Consider the following 13577-nt stretch of genomic DNA (forward strand, 5'->3'; position numbering starts at 1 on the left):
ACACGTCCCTCCTTTGTTACCACCCCCATTCAACAGTGAGGAGGCAAGGTTTCCGAAGTGTTAATTAGCTTGTCCCCAACCCAAATCAAGCACCCATCAAATAACAAAGCAAAAATTTAGGCTGTGGGGAGCCTTTCTACCTCACTGAGGATTAAGGAAAAGAAAAAGGAAAAATCTTTTGAATGCATGGTGTGTGTTTTCCCTTAAAAAAAAAGCACTGGACAAAAATAGACTTCAGAACAATTTGTATAAATTCATAGACCAGATGCTCATGACAGGTTATTAAGTCAAATTATGGAAATTCAGGCATATGTACAACTTTAAATTTAACCTCCTATGGGACAATGATCTGATTTTTCTGTGACCTCTCCTCTGGTGTTTTTGTAAACAATTTTAATACTAGATCAGTGGACTCAGGTCTACTCTGGAAGACAATTCTGGCAGAAATAGAACCATCAAACAGGAGTTGAGAGTCCAGTTCTGCTGCCAACAGACAGTGGTGAGGTCCCAGGCTGGTTGTATGTCCTCTATGGGGCATCCCTTGCTATAGCATGAGGATCTGGACCATTTGACCTTCAAGCTAGTTCAGCATTTTATGGAATCTTCAAGACCCAGAGGAGCCTGACCTGTCTGCCTTTCAAATCTCCCCACAACCTCTCCTTAGAAGTGTTTCGATTGGCTATTAAATGACTGATTAAAAAACATCATTATTACAGATAATTTTAATTATTCTACACAGTGAAAATCAAATCCCAGATCTATGGCCCCAGCCCAGCAAGGCTTCCAGCCGCATCCAGATGTCCCGGGCCACCAGCCAGCCATTAATCTGTGGGTGCTCCACGAAGCCTTACACAATTAGGAAAGCAGATCTGTCAGAACAGTAACAACAGGAATGAAGAATGTCAAGGCTAAGGAGAAATTATTTTTAGATTTGCTGTCTTAGATGATCTGTATTACTGCTCACATCCACATGTCCTCAGAAGAAATGTCAGCAAAGGGAAATCTGAGAATAGAAATGCCTAGGAGAGTACAGGTAAGTTCTGGACAGGGGAAGGTAGGAGATGTGGGAAGAGGTTGTGTCTTATGTGAGAAGAATTTTTAGGAGAGTGATAAGTAAGGAAGACAGTATAGTGGATAAGACCATGGACTAGCAGGGACTAAACTGCTTGAGTGAAAACCTGGCTTTACTGCTAACTAGCTTCATGACATTTAACTCTTTTAGGCCTCAATTTCCTCACCGGTAAGATAGGTACAATAAGAGTTCACATACCTCATCAGATTGTTGCTAGGATTAAGTGAGTTAAATGTATTAAGTCCTTATGAGCATTTGCCTGACACTCTCCTAGCTATTACTGTTGAAGAGTGAGAATACAGACCTTCTGGCCCTGGAGGAGGAAGGGGGTGTTTTCTTTTCCCTCTGTAGCTTCTCCTACTAGGCTGGAGCCTGGTTTTGAACAGACCAAATTGTTGAAGTTGTGAAAGTGTCTGTTTCCCTTCTCCCTCCCAGGGAAAAGACATTTCTAACATACATTCCTAGAGTTTGTGACAAATCCTCCCTAAAAACTCTAGACAAAGTAGAAATACTCCTCAGTCTCCTTTTGACTGAACTGAACTGTCTGGCTTGCATTCCATGGCCTTGTTTGTAAACGTGGTATACCTTGAGCTTAGAGTTACTGGAGCCACTGCCCGGCCTTCCACGTCATCTCCATTTCTGTGAAGCATGAGCATGAAGGCGAAAGAACTGTACTGTCTGTGTTTCTCTACCCCCAACACCCTGCTTCTCTAAGGAGATGAAAAGGAAGAAGTAAAAGACCGAGGGGTAAGCAGAGGCAGAGCGAAGAGAGCCGGTTACTTCAACAGCTTCGTCCTGTCTGAACTTCCAGGACAGTCAGCCTTCTCTCTCTTGGTCACACCCACAGCTAAGACACCTGGCAGGGAAGAGGCACTCAACGCAGGTTTGTTAAATTTGTCCAGGTGGCTGAATATTGGGGGGAAAATGATGGGAAGTGATTCCACATCCCTCAGACCCACCCACAACCCCACCCTATTCCTCCTCCATTGCAATGCAAACATCTGTTTGAAGGCATTCCCCTCGGATGACAAAAAAGAGAGCACAGGTTGACGCTGCTAAATAGAAATCCCCAGAACTATCTCAGAAAGGAGCATTAATAGCAAAAACCAAGCTCTCTGCATTCTTTCTGGTTCTTGCATCCAATTTACCTGTCGCCCGTGGCCCAGCTTTATTGCCGTTGTACTCTGTAGTGTAACAACGGCCACAAACTCCACTTCCAACACTGATTATAGACAGTGACTCAGAGTCACTAAGAGGAAATAATGGTTGAACTTACAATTAAAATTAAAAAGAGATAGCATTAAGAACTACTGGAAAAATCAAACGTCCTCCTCTAGTTGTCATGGCCTTGAATTTCTTACCACCTCATGTTCCCTGACTCCAGAGGTTTATAACAATTGCAGCCAACCTACATGCTATCAAATGTTCTCCAAATGTTGCCTGCATGAGTCACTGGATAATGCTTAGAAAGAGACTGTGTTCCGACAGCATATCTGGAATGTACTGCTCCCTCTGAAGGGCGAGTTAAAACAGATACACATCACTTTTTCTCATGCTGGCAGAGTATTAATAAGACTGTTAGGACATATTGTTCCTGATGTGCCCGGTTAGGCCTCTCTGCTAACCATCCCCTGCTGCCTAAGTGTCTGCCTCAGTGCCAGGCACAGACTCGGGTCTCTATTTAAGGCTAAATCAATATGGACTGACTGACTGGTGCCAGTGACCTTTTTTACCAACCTCAGATGGGGTCGTGGGAATTTCTGGATTCAGCCTCAGGAATGCAGATTCTGGTCCTAACCTTCTGTGAGCAGTTAAGCCCTTCATCCTGCTCCTCCCCAGCTTTTTTTTTTTTTTTTTTTCTCTTTAAAATTTTGAGGCTGAATGAGATGATGGCTAAGATCCTCATCTGCATTACGTCTTTGTGATTCTGAGACACTAGACAAGCAACTCAGAAGTGGCAGAGTAGAGCAGGGAGGAGGAAATAGAGCCTAAAGACACAGTTCCTGCCTCGGGGAGCTGAGGCTGAGGTGGACTAATACCGGTGGCTGTATAGGACCCACGACATACGTGGAGTCTGAAGAGAGGGGATTCTCCATAGGCGGAGGTCAGGAGAGATGTACTGTAAAGGAAGGGCCTAAAATCAAGGTTTCTTTGGAAGCAGCATGTTGAGAAAGCACCTGTAAGAATTCTAGCCCAGAGGCAGGAAAAACTGGACCATTGTTTAGAACAAGTTAATAAGACTCCCTCATGGGGAGGGGGGATGGGAATGGACCCATCAACCCACCTCCCTCTCTGCAGCCCTACTCCCTCCTACCCTCTAAATTCCACCCAGCCCTTTCTTCACCAGCAGCGCCCGAGGAGCGTAGCCCACAACCTCTCCCTTCCCACATTTCTTTCCCCACAGGTACCCCTGGGCAGCCAGTGCGTGGACAGCGCCCGCAATGCCACCATGCCCTGCGGCTTTCTCCCGTAGGGCTTCGCAGAGTCTCCCCACCTGGGGCCCATGCTCTTCCTGCTGCTGCTGGCCGTGCACCTGGCTACCCCGAGCGGGAACCTGCTCATCCTGGTGGCCGTGGCCTTAGTGCCCAGCCGGCCGCCCATGCTACTCTTCCTGTGCCAGCTGTCAGCCATCGAGCTCTGCTACATGCTGGCAGTGGTGCCCCGCTTCCTGGCCCACCTGGCCTCGCCAGGCCGTGGCCGGGGCAGCCCCATCTCCTTCCTGGGCTGCACTGTTCAGGTGCAGATGTTTGTGGCTCTGGGCGGGGCCGAGTGCTTCCTGCTGGCCGCTATGGCCTATGACCGCTACGTGGCCATCTGACACCCGCTGTGCTATGCGGCTGTGGTGGCACCTGGGCTGTGCACGCGGCTGGCCCTGGCCTGCTGCTGCCTCGGGGGACTGGCGGTGTCCGTGGGGCTCACGGTGGCCGTCTTCAACCTGCCTTTCTGCGGCTCCCACCTGCTAGTGCCTTTCTTCGGCGACATCACAGCGCTGCTGCACCTGGCCTGCACGCAGAGCTACGCGGAGGAGCTGCGTCTGCTGGGCGCCTGCCTGGTGTTGCTGCTGCGGCCCTCGCTGCTCATCCTGGCCTTCCATGGCGCTATCGCCTGAGCCAGGCGCTATCGCCTGAGCCACCTGCGCTCCCCACGCGGCGGGCGCAAGGCTGCCTCCACCTGTGCCTCGCACCTGGCCGTCACCTTCCTCCACTACAGCTGCTCCACCTTCACGTACATGCGGCCCAAGGCCAGCTACTCCCCACGGCAGGATCGCACGCTGGCGCTGACCTACACCAACGTCACGCCACTGCTCTACCCGCTCATCTACAGCCTGCGCAATGGCAAAATCATGGCCGCCACCCGCTGGGTGCTGAACCCCAGGGCAGGATCTGTGTGAGCCATGATAGCCGGCAGGGACGAGGCCAGGGGGGGCGGCTCTGCTCCCTAAACTTCCCCCTATCAGCAGGTGTCTGCACTGAGGACGCCACCGGGAGAGCTCAAGAACCGGATTCAGAAAAGATAATCTGGAAAAGTGTCCCTCTAAGAGAGTCTCCCAACAGTTTCCCCATCCTCCGCCAGTTCTGTGTGGAATAGAACCCTAGACCTGATTTGAGTGGATCCATCAGTACCTGTAGAGTTCTTCCCATGTGCTGGGCTTGGGCAAGGTAGCAGGCTTGTAGTGACAAAGAAGGCACAACTCATGCCCCAGGGAGCTCACGGGGAGAGAGGACAGATGTGAGGAGAAAACAGGAAATGGATGGAGGGGCTCATGCTAGACTTTTCCAGGGGAGAGGGGAGTCAGGGAAAACTTCTTGGGGGGCAAAGATGGCTCAATGGAGAACTGTAGGATGGGTAGAGGCCAGCCAAGTGAAGAGGAGAGTGAAGAATGCTCTAAATGGAACTGGTTAAACAGGGGCTGGGGCATTTCGGGAAGGTCCTTGTAAAGGGCTGAAGGATTTGAGTTCATAGAGTGATACGACAGCTTGCCCCTCCTTGAGTGGTCACTCTGGCCACAGTGTGGCGAATGGACTGGAGGCATGGAGACCCATGGAAGCTGTTGCCATATTACAGGAGAGAGGTGATGGAGTCTGGACCAGAGTGTTGACACAGCTGATTAAGGGACATGGAAAGAATAAAGAGATATGCAGGAGGAGGAAACCACAGAATCTTGATTGGATATGAGGGCAAGGAAGAAAGAGAAGCTAAGGATCATTTCTAACCTAGGTCACCAGGTGGATGGTGGTACAATTGCTGAAAAGGACACAGGAGCAGGTGCAAGTGAGGAGGGAGGAGGATGGGGACTTCTGCTTAGAACGTGTGGACTTGAGATGCTGCCAGGACAAGCCAGCGAAGATGGCGACTGAGGAAGCAAATACACCAGTCTAGAGCTCAGGGGAGAGATTCAAGAGGGGGGACAGATTTGAGACTACAGACAGCTACTGAGACAAGGAAGTGATGCCACCCACCAGAAAGCTAATAATTGCTCTTTATGTGATAAGATTACAGGTGATTTATATTTTATTGATTATATATTTTCCAAATTTCTCATAATCATTTTCAGTGGATATTACACTTATATATAAAAATTACTATTTAAGACAAATAATACTGGTGTGCCTCAGTGAATCAGAGAGACTTCTTCCCCTCTACCCCCAGGATGAATACCTGAAGGATGTCTCCTGAAGGCTCTGGGGTGAAGTGGAAGGGAATTCTACCACGCAGCACAAGAGCAGGGGCGCACTGACGTGCTCTCATCTACCTCGGTAGCTGGGTGGAGATATTACCGTCAAAGATAAAGTGAGGAGACGTTAAAAGGAAGAGTTACTAAACACTCTGCCTTGTAAAACTGACTAGAGAAATTCCCTCAATGTGACTATTTCTATACAGTGTTACTACATCAATATATCCTATAGTAAAGCGAACAAATTGGCACAAAACTTAGGCTACATTAGGAAAATTCTAAAATTTATTCCTTCATCCATACGTGCAACAAATAACTGTTTATTGAGTGATGGTTCCATGCCAGCGACTGGAGAGTTAAGGATTCAACTCTGATCGAACGCCACTGTATACCTAACATGGCATTCCAAATTATTGGAGTGATGAAGGTGAGGCCCATGTGGAGCTTGAAATCTGCTAGGGGATTCAGGCAAATAAACAGGCACTGCATTACTAAGTGATGAGTACTATGGTGTGACAAGATCCTGTTGGAAGCATTGTGCCTGGTCTTGGGGTGGTGGGAGCATCAGGAGGTTATGGAAGAAGTAATGTGTAAGATCTAAGGGCACGTTGTGATAGCTAGAGCCAGACAAAGATAGCTGAGAAAGGAGAGTCCAGGCAAAGGGAACAGCATGTGCAAATGCCCCAAGGTACGAGGCCATGATACATTCCAAGGACTTGTCAAGAGGACTGATTCTTATTGATGGTGATGTTGGGAAGTGGGGTGCTGTGTGCTGAGAGGTATTAAGAGGTTATGCTAGAGGTACAAATGCAGGCCAGATCATGTAAGCCTTGTATGCCATGTTAAAGAGTTTGGATTTTACCCTAAAGAAGAATGAGAATATAGAGGAGGGAAAGGAGAAAAAAGCAGGAGGAAGAGAAGGAGAAGAAGAAAAGAGAGAAGCCATTGAAGATATTTAAGCAGGGGAGTGATATGATCCAGTCTGAACATTCTGACTACTGTGTAGAGAAAGAATTGAAGAAGGACATGACAGAAAGTATATTTATTAGGAAGCTAGTGTAGAAACACAGGTTAGAGATGATCTTGGCCCATTTTAGGTAAGTGGTAATGGAAATGGAGAGAAATGGACAGATTTGAGAAATATTTAGAAGGTAGATATAATAGAATTTAGTGCAGATTGAATGCTTAGGGATAAAAGGAAAAAAGGATTCACTGATGATATAGATTATCTGATCTGGAAAAGATGACACATTGGGCTCACTGAGATGGAGTACCCAGGAAGAGTGACCAGTCTGAATACAGGACAAAGTTGAAATGATGAGTTCAGTATTGATTATGTTGACCTGGGCTGTGCAGATGTACACTTGGCAGTTGGGTATGTGTCAGGAGAAACATACTTAGAAATCATCCACACATCAATGGCAACTGACACGGCTGAGATGATCCAGGGAGAGTGAGCAGAGGAAGAACAGAGCAGTTCCAAGATAGGACTCTGAGGAAGACCAACAATGAAGGATGGATGACTGTCTAAGTATGACACAAATGCATAATTTATTAACTATATTAATAAAGCAAAAACTTCATTCCTGGGACACTACCCTAAACAAAATGAAAAGAGAAAAGAGAAACTGGGAAGATCATACCTAATGTATGAAAGAGGTTCATTTCATTAATACATAAGAAACTTTTGCCAATCAATGAGAAAAAGACTAACAATCACAAAGAAAAATGGGCAAAGGATATGAATAGAGAGTTCACAGAAAAGGAAATGCAAATGGATTTTAAACAGGAAAAGAGTTTCAACCTCACTCATAAGAGGAATGCAAAATAAAATTAGAAAATGCTATTTAGAGCACTTCCTGCTCAAAAATGTGAACACAGAGTTCGGAGGATATTTACAACAGACTCCCTCATACAGAGTTGGTGGTAAAATATATTTGTTCAATTCTATGGAGGCCAATTGTGTACATCAATTAAAATGAGAATTAAAGAACATATCATTTGTTCCAATAACTCTACTTTGGGAGTTTGACCTTACCAATGTATTTGCCTTGTGGACAAACATGTATATTCAAAAATATTTATGCCAGCATTACTTGCATCAGCAAAAGATTAAAGATTTTTTAAACAGCAGTATGGGACTGATGAAATAAATTATGGTTTTATCCCTATAATGGAATCTTATGCAATTGCTAAAGAGAATGAAGCAGTTCTATCTGTTATAGACCTGAAACCATCTCTCATACATGCTATTAAATGAAAAAGCAAGGTACATGGAAGTATGTACTAAGGAGTCATCCTTGATTCTGGCCCATCTTTGATTCTGGCCTTTTCCTTATTATGTCCACTCCTGAAATGCTGCTCTTCATCACGCAGATGCCGTCTTGGCTCAGATACTGGCTTCTCAGAGAGGCCCTCGCTGGGCACCCTACATGTCACCTGTCTGTCCTCTCTCACATTAGCACACTTTAAATTCTAATCATCTCTCATTACTGAAAATTCTCTTTCTTTTAAATGACTTTCTTTTAAATTGTCTCTTCCTCCCAACAGAATATAAACTCTATGAAAATTGTCTACTTTACTCACATGGTCTTCCCGGGATCTAAACAGTGTCCGGCATGCAGTAAATTGTTAAAGAATGAGTGAATAAATAAATGTTACAGTACGATAGCATTTACATATAAAAACACACAGAGTATCATGTGTGTATGAGCATATGTGTGTGCTTGTGTATGTCCTATAGTTTTACACCCTCACACACACACACACTTGTAATCAAATTAAGAGTCTGTGGAACTGGGTGACAGAGGTGGAGCAAACTTTTACTTTTTTTAATACTTTCCTTAAACACATATATGCATTATTTATTCAATAAATGTTTTCAAAAAAAAATAAAGGCTAGGCAGAGGAAAAGGAATGCACAGAGGAGTTTTTTAAAAAGAGCAATCAAAAAAGCAGAAGAAAATCCAAGAGAACATGATGTCATGGAAACCAAGGAAAGACAATTTCAAGGATGGAGTGACCAACAGTGCCAAATGATACCGCTATTTCTAAATAATATGATGCTGGAGCCAGAGATGACTTTAGAGATGTCTAATTTGGTCCAAAGAGCACCAAGCTCACTCGTACAAACCTCAGCAAAGCATGTGTAAAGGCCTGGCAGCCAAACTACACAGCCCACTTCCAGAAAGGCTGTCTAGCCAGAGATCATGCAAGGACTGCCTGACTCCAGCCAATACTGAAGAAACATGTAGAACCAACTCAAATTGTGCTTAATCACCTGCCGGAGTAGAAAGTTACACTGGCTTTCATTTTAAATGCTGAAATCATTAACACCGTTCTAAGACCTGTACCTGGGATTTGTTTTACTCTGGTATGGTTAAGGTGGCACACACAGAGACAACTGCCTTTGAAAGAAGAGCTTATAGCAAGGGAAGGGGGCAGGCCACACCACGCACGGCCCATGGGGAAGCACCAGGTCAGTCAGGAGGCAGAAGGAGAGAGGAGAGAGAACGACCCTCAGACACTACTGTGGTTTCTGAGGAAGGAATGGATTAGGCAGTTAGGAAAGCTGGAGGAAACTTAGGCTTGGATAGCTTGAATAATTTCAGCAGGCTCTGGGCCATAGGACTGGCCTCTAGCTGTCCAGTCTAGCTGACTTGGCCCTGAGGTGATAACAGCAGGGAAGATGGTGGCTTGGTGCCTGAGAGTTAAATGAAGGTGACCGGGATGTGGGCTTTGGATTGGTTGATTTGCATAGGAAAATTGTAATCAAAAGGAAGTTGGTTTGCAATGTCTAGAAATTAGTCAGCTCTGAGAGGGGCAGCCTATCCCCTACCAGCAAGACCCCTAAGATGTCAAAACATCATAAAGTATGAAAAATATAAAAACATGATTAATACAAACACAAACTCTACAAATGATACCTGAGACAGTGTGTGTGGAATCAATATAATCCTTCTCCTTGGGCTCCAGATTCCATCTTTACCCACCTCCTTGGAGGGCTCATACATTACTTACTGCTACATCTCCCAGGCCTCGAACTCGAGCATATAAACATCTTTCTGATACGAAAATTCCAATTACTCTGATTACAAGGTCCTTTTCCTTGAAGCGGCAAGTTCCAACTGGGGAGGTGATGGCTAGATTGCTAAGAGTTAGCAGTTCCCAGTCAGTGAATACTTCCCCACCTGAGGTAGGTCAAGGGACAAGCTGGTTAGAAGAGGGCAGGGGGAGGGAACTAGAATACGGTCATCCAGAAGAGATGAAGAAAGGTGAAGTGAGAATGGAAGATGCTTATGAAATCTTTAATGAAATTTCCCTATGTATGAGATAGTTGCCCACATCTAAACTAAGGCCCACTTAACAGGCACATGAAAAAATTCCTTTAAAGACATTCCACTGATTTTAATGCTATTCAAACTAGTAGAGTAGGATTTTAAATATATGTTTGATGGTGGTGATATTAATCATGATTACAGTATTCTCCCACTAGAATTCTTAAAAGAGCCAACCTAATATAAGCTTTGGAGTCAGACTTAGGAAATACTTGATAATGGACAAACTTTGTGTAGCCTAATGGCCTCAACTTTCTCCTTCCTCAGATGAGATTGTGTCTATGAAATTGCTTGAAAGTAATTAAGCATGATATAAATATAAGGTTTTTTTCCTTTTTCAGGATAAGGAGAAGAGGAACTCCCATCTAGCAAGATCAGAGCTGGAGAGTTGTTTTTCTTCTGGGAGCCAAAGGAATTTCTTTGAATCTTTTTCGCACTGGGCCTGGAGATAGGAGAGGATGGAAGTCTGTAAGGCAGTTTCTGGGGCAGCACTCCTCACCCTCTCACCCTTTCTTCAGGACATTGGCAGTAAGTTCACTATTAAACCTGAACAGAGGCAAGACGGAAAGGGCTCTTGTCGCCCCTGTGAATAGCTTCTGGACCCATATCTGCTCCTGGATAATCATTCCCAGCCCCTACACTCACTTTCCTCTTTGACCTCCCTTCAGGCTTCATTTTCCCCGTGCCCACCCCTCTTGGCCAGAAGAAGGCTTCTTGGGCTGGAATCTATCCTCTCCTTTGGATAGCCTCCAGCTGCCCTCTCCAGTTCCACAGGACAGGAGCTCGGAAGTTTTCTACACTTAGAGCAAAGCTTGAGCATCAGTTCCAACCAGTGCAGTTTCTTAAAAGGTACTTCCAAAACAGCTCTCACAAAATCCCAAGGACGGCATGAAACACTCTGGATCTGGTGCGAAGAACTGCTGGAACAGCTTGTATTTTGCAAAAGAAAAGAAAATGTTGAGTTTACAAGCCTCAACAGGATGGAAGTAAATGTATGAGGGGCGGGGGGGGATAGTTTCTATCTGTATCATAGGTTTGACTAGCACCTTTCTTCTAAAGTGTTGAAAGTATTTTAAACATAAAAATATCTAACGTTGGTTGAAGGTTCATCATAGACTAGACACTGTGCTAAGGGCTTTGCATGGATTCTCTCATTTAATCCTCACAAGAGCCACATGAGACAGATATTATCATTCTCTCCATTTTACATTTGAAGAAACTGAGGCAAAAGAGACTTTAACCTGTCCAATGTCATAAATGCACAGGGTAGGGAGCCAAGATTCTGACGCTGGCAATCAGGGTTAGGCGCCTATACTCTTCACCACCAGGCTTTGCTTCTTCCAGCAACATCATGATCTGCTAAGTAGATAAAACCATCTCTGCTACACAGAATCCATCTGAGACTTTTAAAAGGCTTAAAAGTCTTGGGAAAAGGTCAGAGCCAGGATGAGATTCCCAGGCTCCAGACCACCAGATCTCAGATCTATTGTGTTCTGGGAACTAAGAGGAACTGGCTCACTGAACATCCTGAATTCTCAGGGTATAAGCAGAAAATAACTTTATTCCTGCTCACCCCCACACCTTCAAAACCGAACCGTGGGGCTTCCCTGGTGGCGCAGTGGTTAAGAATCCGCCTGCCAATGCAGGGGACACGGGTTCGAGCCCTGGTCCGGGAAGATCCCACATGCCGTGGAGCAACTAAGCCCGTGTGCCACAACTACTGAGCCTGCGCTCTAGAGCCTGTGAGCCACAACTACTGAGCCCGCGTGCCACAAGTACTGAAGCCCGTGCGCCTAGAGCCCCTGCTCTGCAACAAGAGAAGCCACTGCAATGAGAAGCCCACGCACCGCAACGAAGAGTAGCCCCCGCTCGCCGTAACTAAAGAAAGCCCATGTGCAGCAACGAAGACCCAATGCAGCCAAAAATAAGTAAATAAATAAATAAATAAATGTATTAAAACGAACTGTGGGGTATGCTTGGACTAAATCCATAGCATGTAGCATAATGTCCTGGTTCCCGTAGAAAATATAAAGGTTTACAGTCACTTTCAGTTCCCCAAACAGTCCCATTTCAGTACTAAAAATAGCCAATTTTGTTAGGGCAAGCTTGAGGCAAATGTAGAGACCTGGAGGTGGTAGGAAGACTCCAGAGCAAAAAGCAAGTCAGCTTCCTCGTCTAAAGGCCAGGAAGACAGTTGTATCTAAGAGTAGCAGGAAACACCCGGCCAGAACTTTTCCCTGCTCCTTTTGGGTGAGAGGCATGGTTTTGCTTAACTGGGGCACGGAAGAGATCCCAACCGCTTCTCCTTCTGCTGACCTCTATGTAGTGAAGTTCAGAACATCAGGGCATGAAGAGACTTCTACACTCTTCCATTTGCAACCCTTTTATTTCAGAAAGAAAAGAATAATGGTGGCGGCAGCTTGGTCTAGTGAAAAGAGTCTAAAATTTCATGGGAATTCCCTGGCGGTCCAGTGGTTAGGATCCCGCGCTTCCACTGCATGGGGCACAGGTTCGATCCCTGGTTGGAGAACTAAGATCCCGCATGCCATGTGGTGTGGCCTAAAAGAAAAAAATGTTTTTTTAAAAAGAGTCTAACATTTGAAACCGGTCATATAATGATTTTCATCTCAGCTGGTTCTTTACCAATCGTCTAGCTCTGGCCAAGTCTGTGCCTACCTCACAGAGTTGTTACGAATTTGACAGAACACTGTTATCCTCTCCTCACTCCCCAGGACATGGCACATACCCAAGTCCCGCTTTAGGGTCGAGCCCATACCAAGCTAGGGGAACTTGGAAGTGACTCTCACAAAGAACCAAACAGGCTCTTTTAGCAAAGTATTTCACGTCTTATGCTTAGTGATGACAATCTGATTGTCGTGTAGCTGCCTGATCCCATAGTCAGAGCTGCCCAGGTATAGTCCTTCAATCCCTCCTCTACCCACATGGTTCCACAGCGCCCCCCGGCAATGGCATGCATGGAAGAATGAATGGAACAGAGTGACTGCTGATTGCTAGATCAGAGTTGGGATACATATAGAGCACAGAGATTAAAGGATAGACAAGCGATAGGGGGAGGAGATCGTCAAAGGTAGAAACGTTTACCTGATCCCCACTTGGAGACCTCAAGGGAGACTGTAGCTCAGGAGGCCACAGCACAGCAGTGGAAGAGGGCACCAAACAGGTCTGAGACATGTTCCTGGCTCCTAGAACACGGGATGGATGCCTCAAGCTCCTACACGTTTCAAATGCGAGGTACAGAAGACAGCTGAAAGTTCCACCAGAGAACCTGCCAGAGTAGGATCAACTTGGTGGAGAAAAAGGACTACAAGGTGGACTTCCCCCAAAAGGAATCACGGTCAGTTCTTGGAGGTGGTGTGTGTGTGTGTGGAAAACGGGGGTCAGAATCACATCAGAAACCCCGAAGCAGAACCATTTCAACAAAAGGATTGCCACTGAACCCTGACAAAGCCAAGACAACAAACTGCCCATGTGT

General features: G+C 45.7%; 1 protein-coding gene and 1 long non-coding RNA gene across 2 annotated transcripts in view; one reads left to right on the forward strand and one right to left on the reverse strand.

The window, feature by feature from the left end:
* Window positions 1-13577, reverse strand: part of LOC113617994 (uncharacterized) — a 115752-nt gene that overhangs the window by 85280 nt on the left and 16895 nt on the right. The gene's annotated exons all lie outside the window — the stretch shown is intronic.
* LOC113617985 (olfactory receptor 10AC1) lies at window positions 2962-6683 on the forward strand. The gene is given in 1 exon segment (XM_027101665.1): window positions 2962-6683. A coding segment is annotated over 1 exon segment (1131 nt). The 5' UTR covers window positions 2962-3332; the 3' UTR covers window positions 4464-6683.

The sequence above is a fragment of the Aethalodelphis obliquidens genome, unplaced genomic scaffold, assembly GCF_003676395.1.
Source record: "Aethalodelphis obliquidens isolate GAN/ISIS:26980383/991018 unplaced genomic scaffold, ASM367639v1 scaffold5, whole genome shotgun sequence".
Lineage (NCBI taxonomy): Eukaryota > Metazoa > Chordata > Mammalia > Artiodactyla > Delphinidae > Aethalodelphis > Aethalodelphis obliquidens.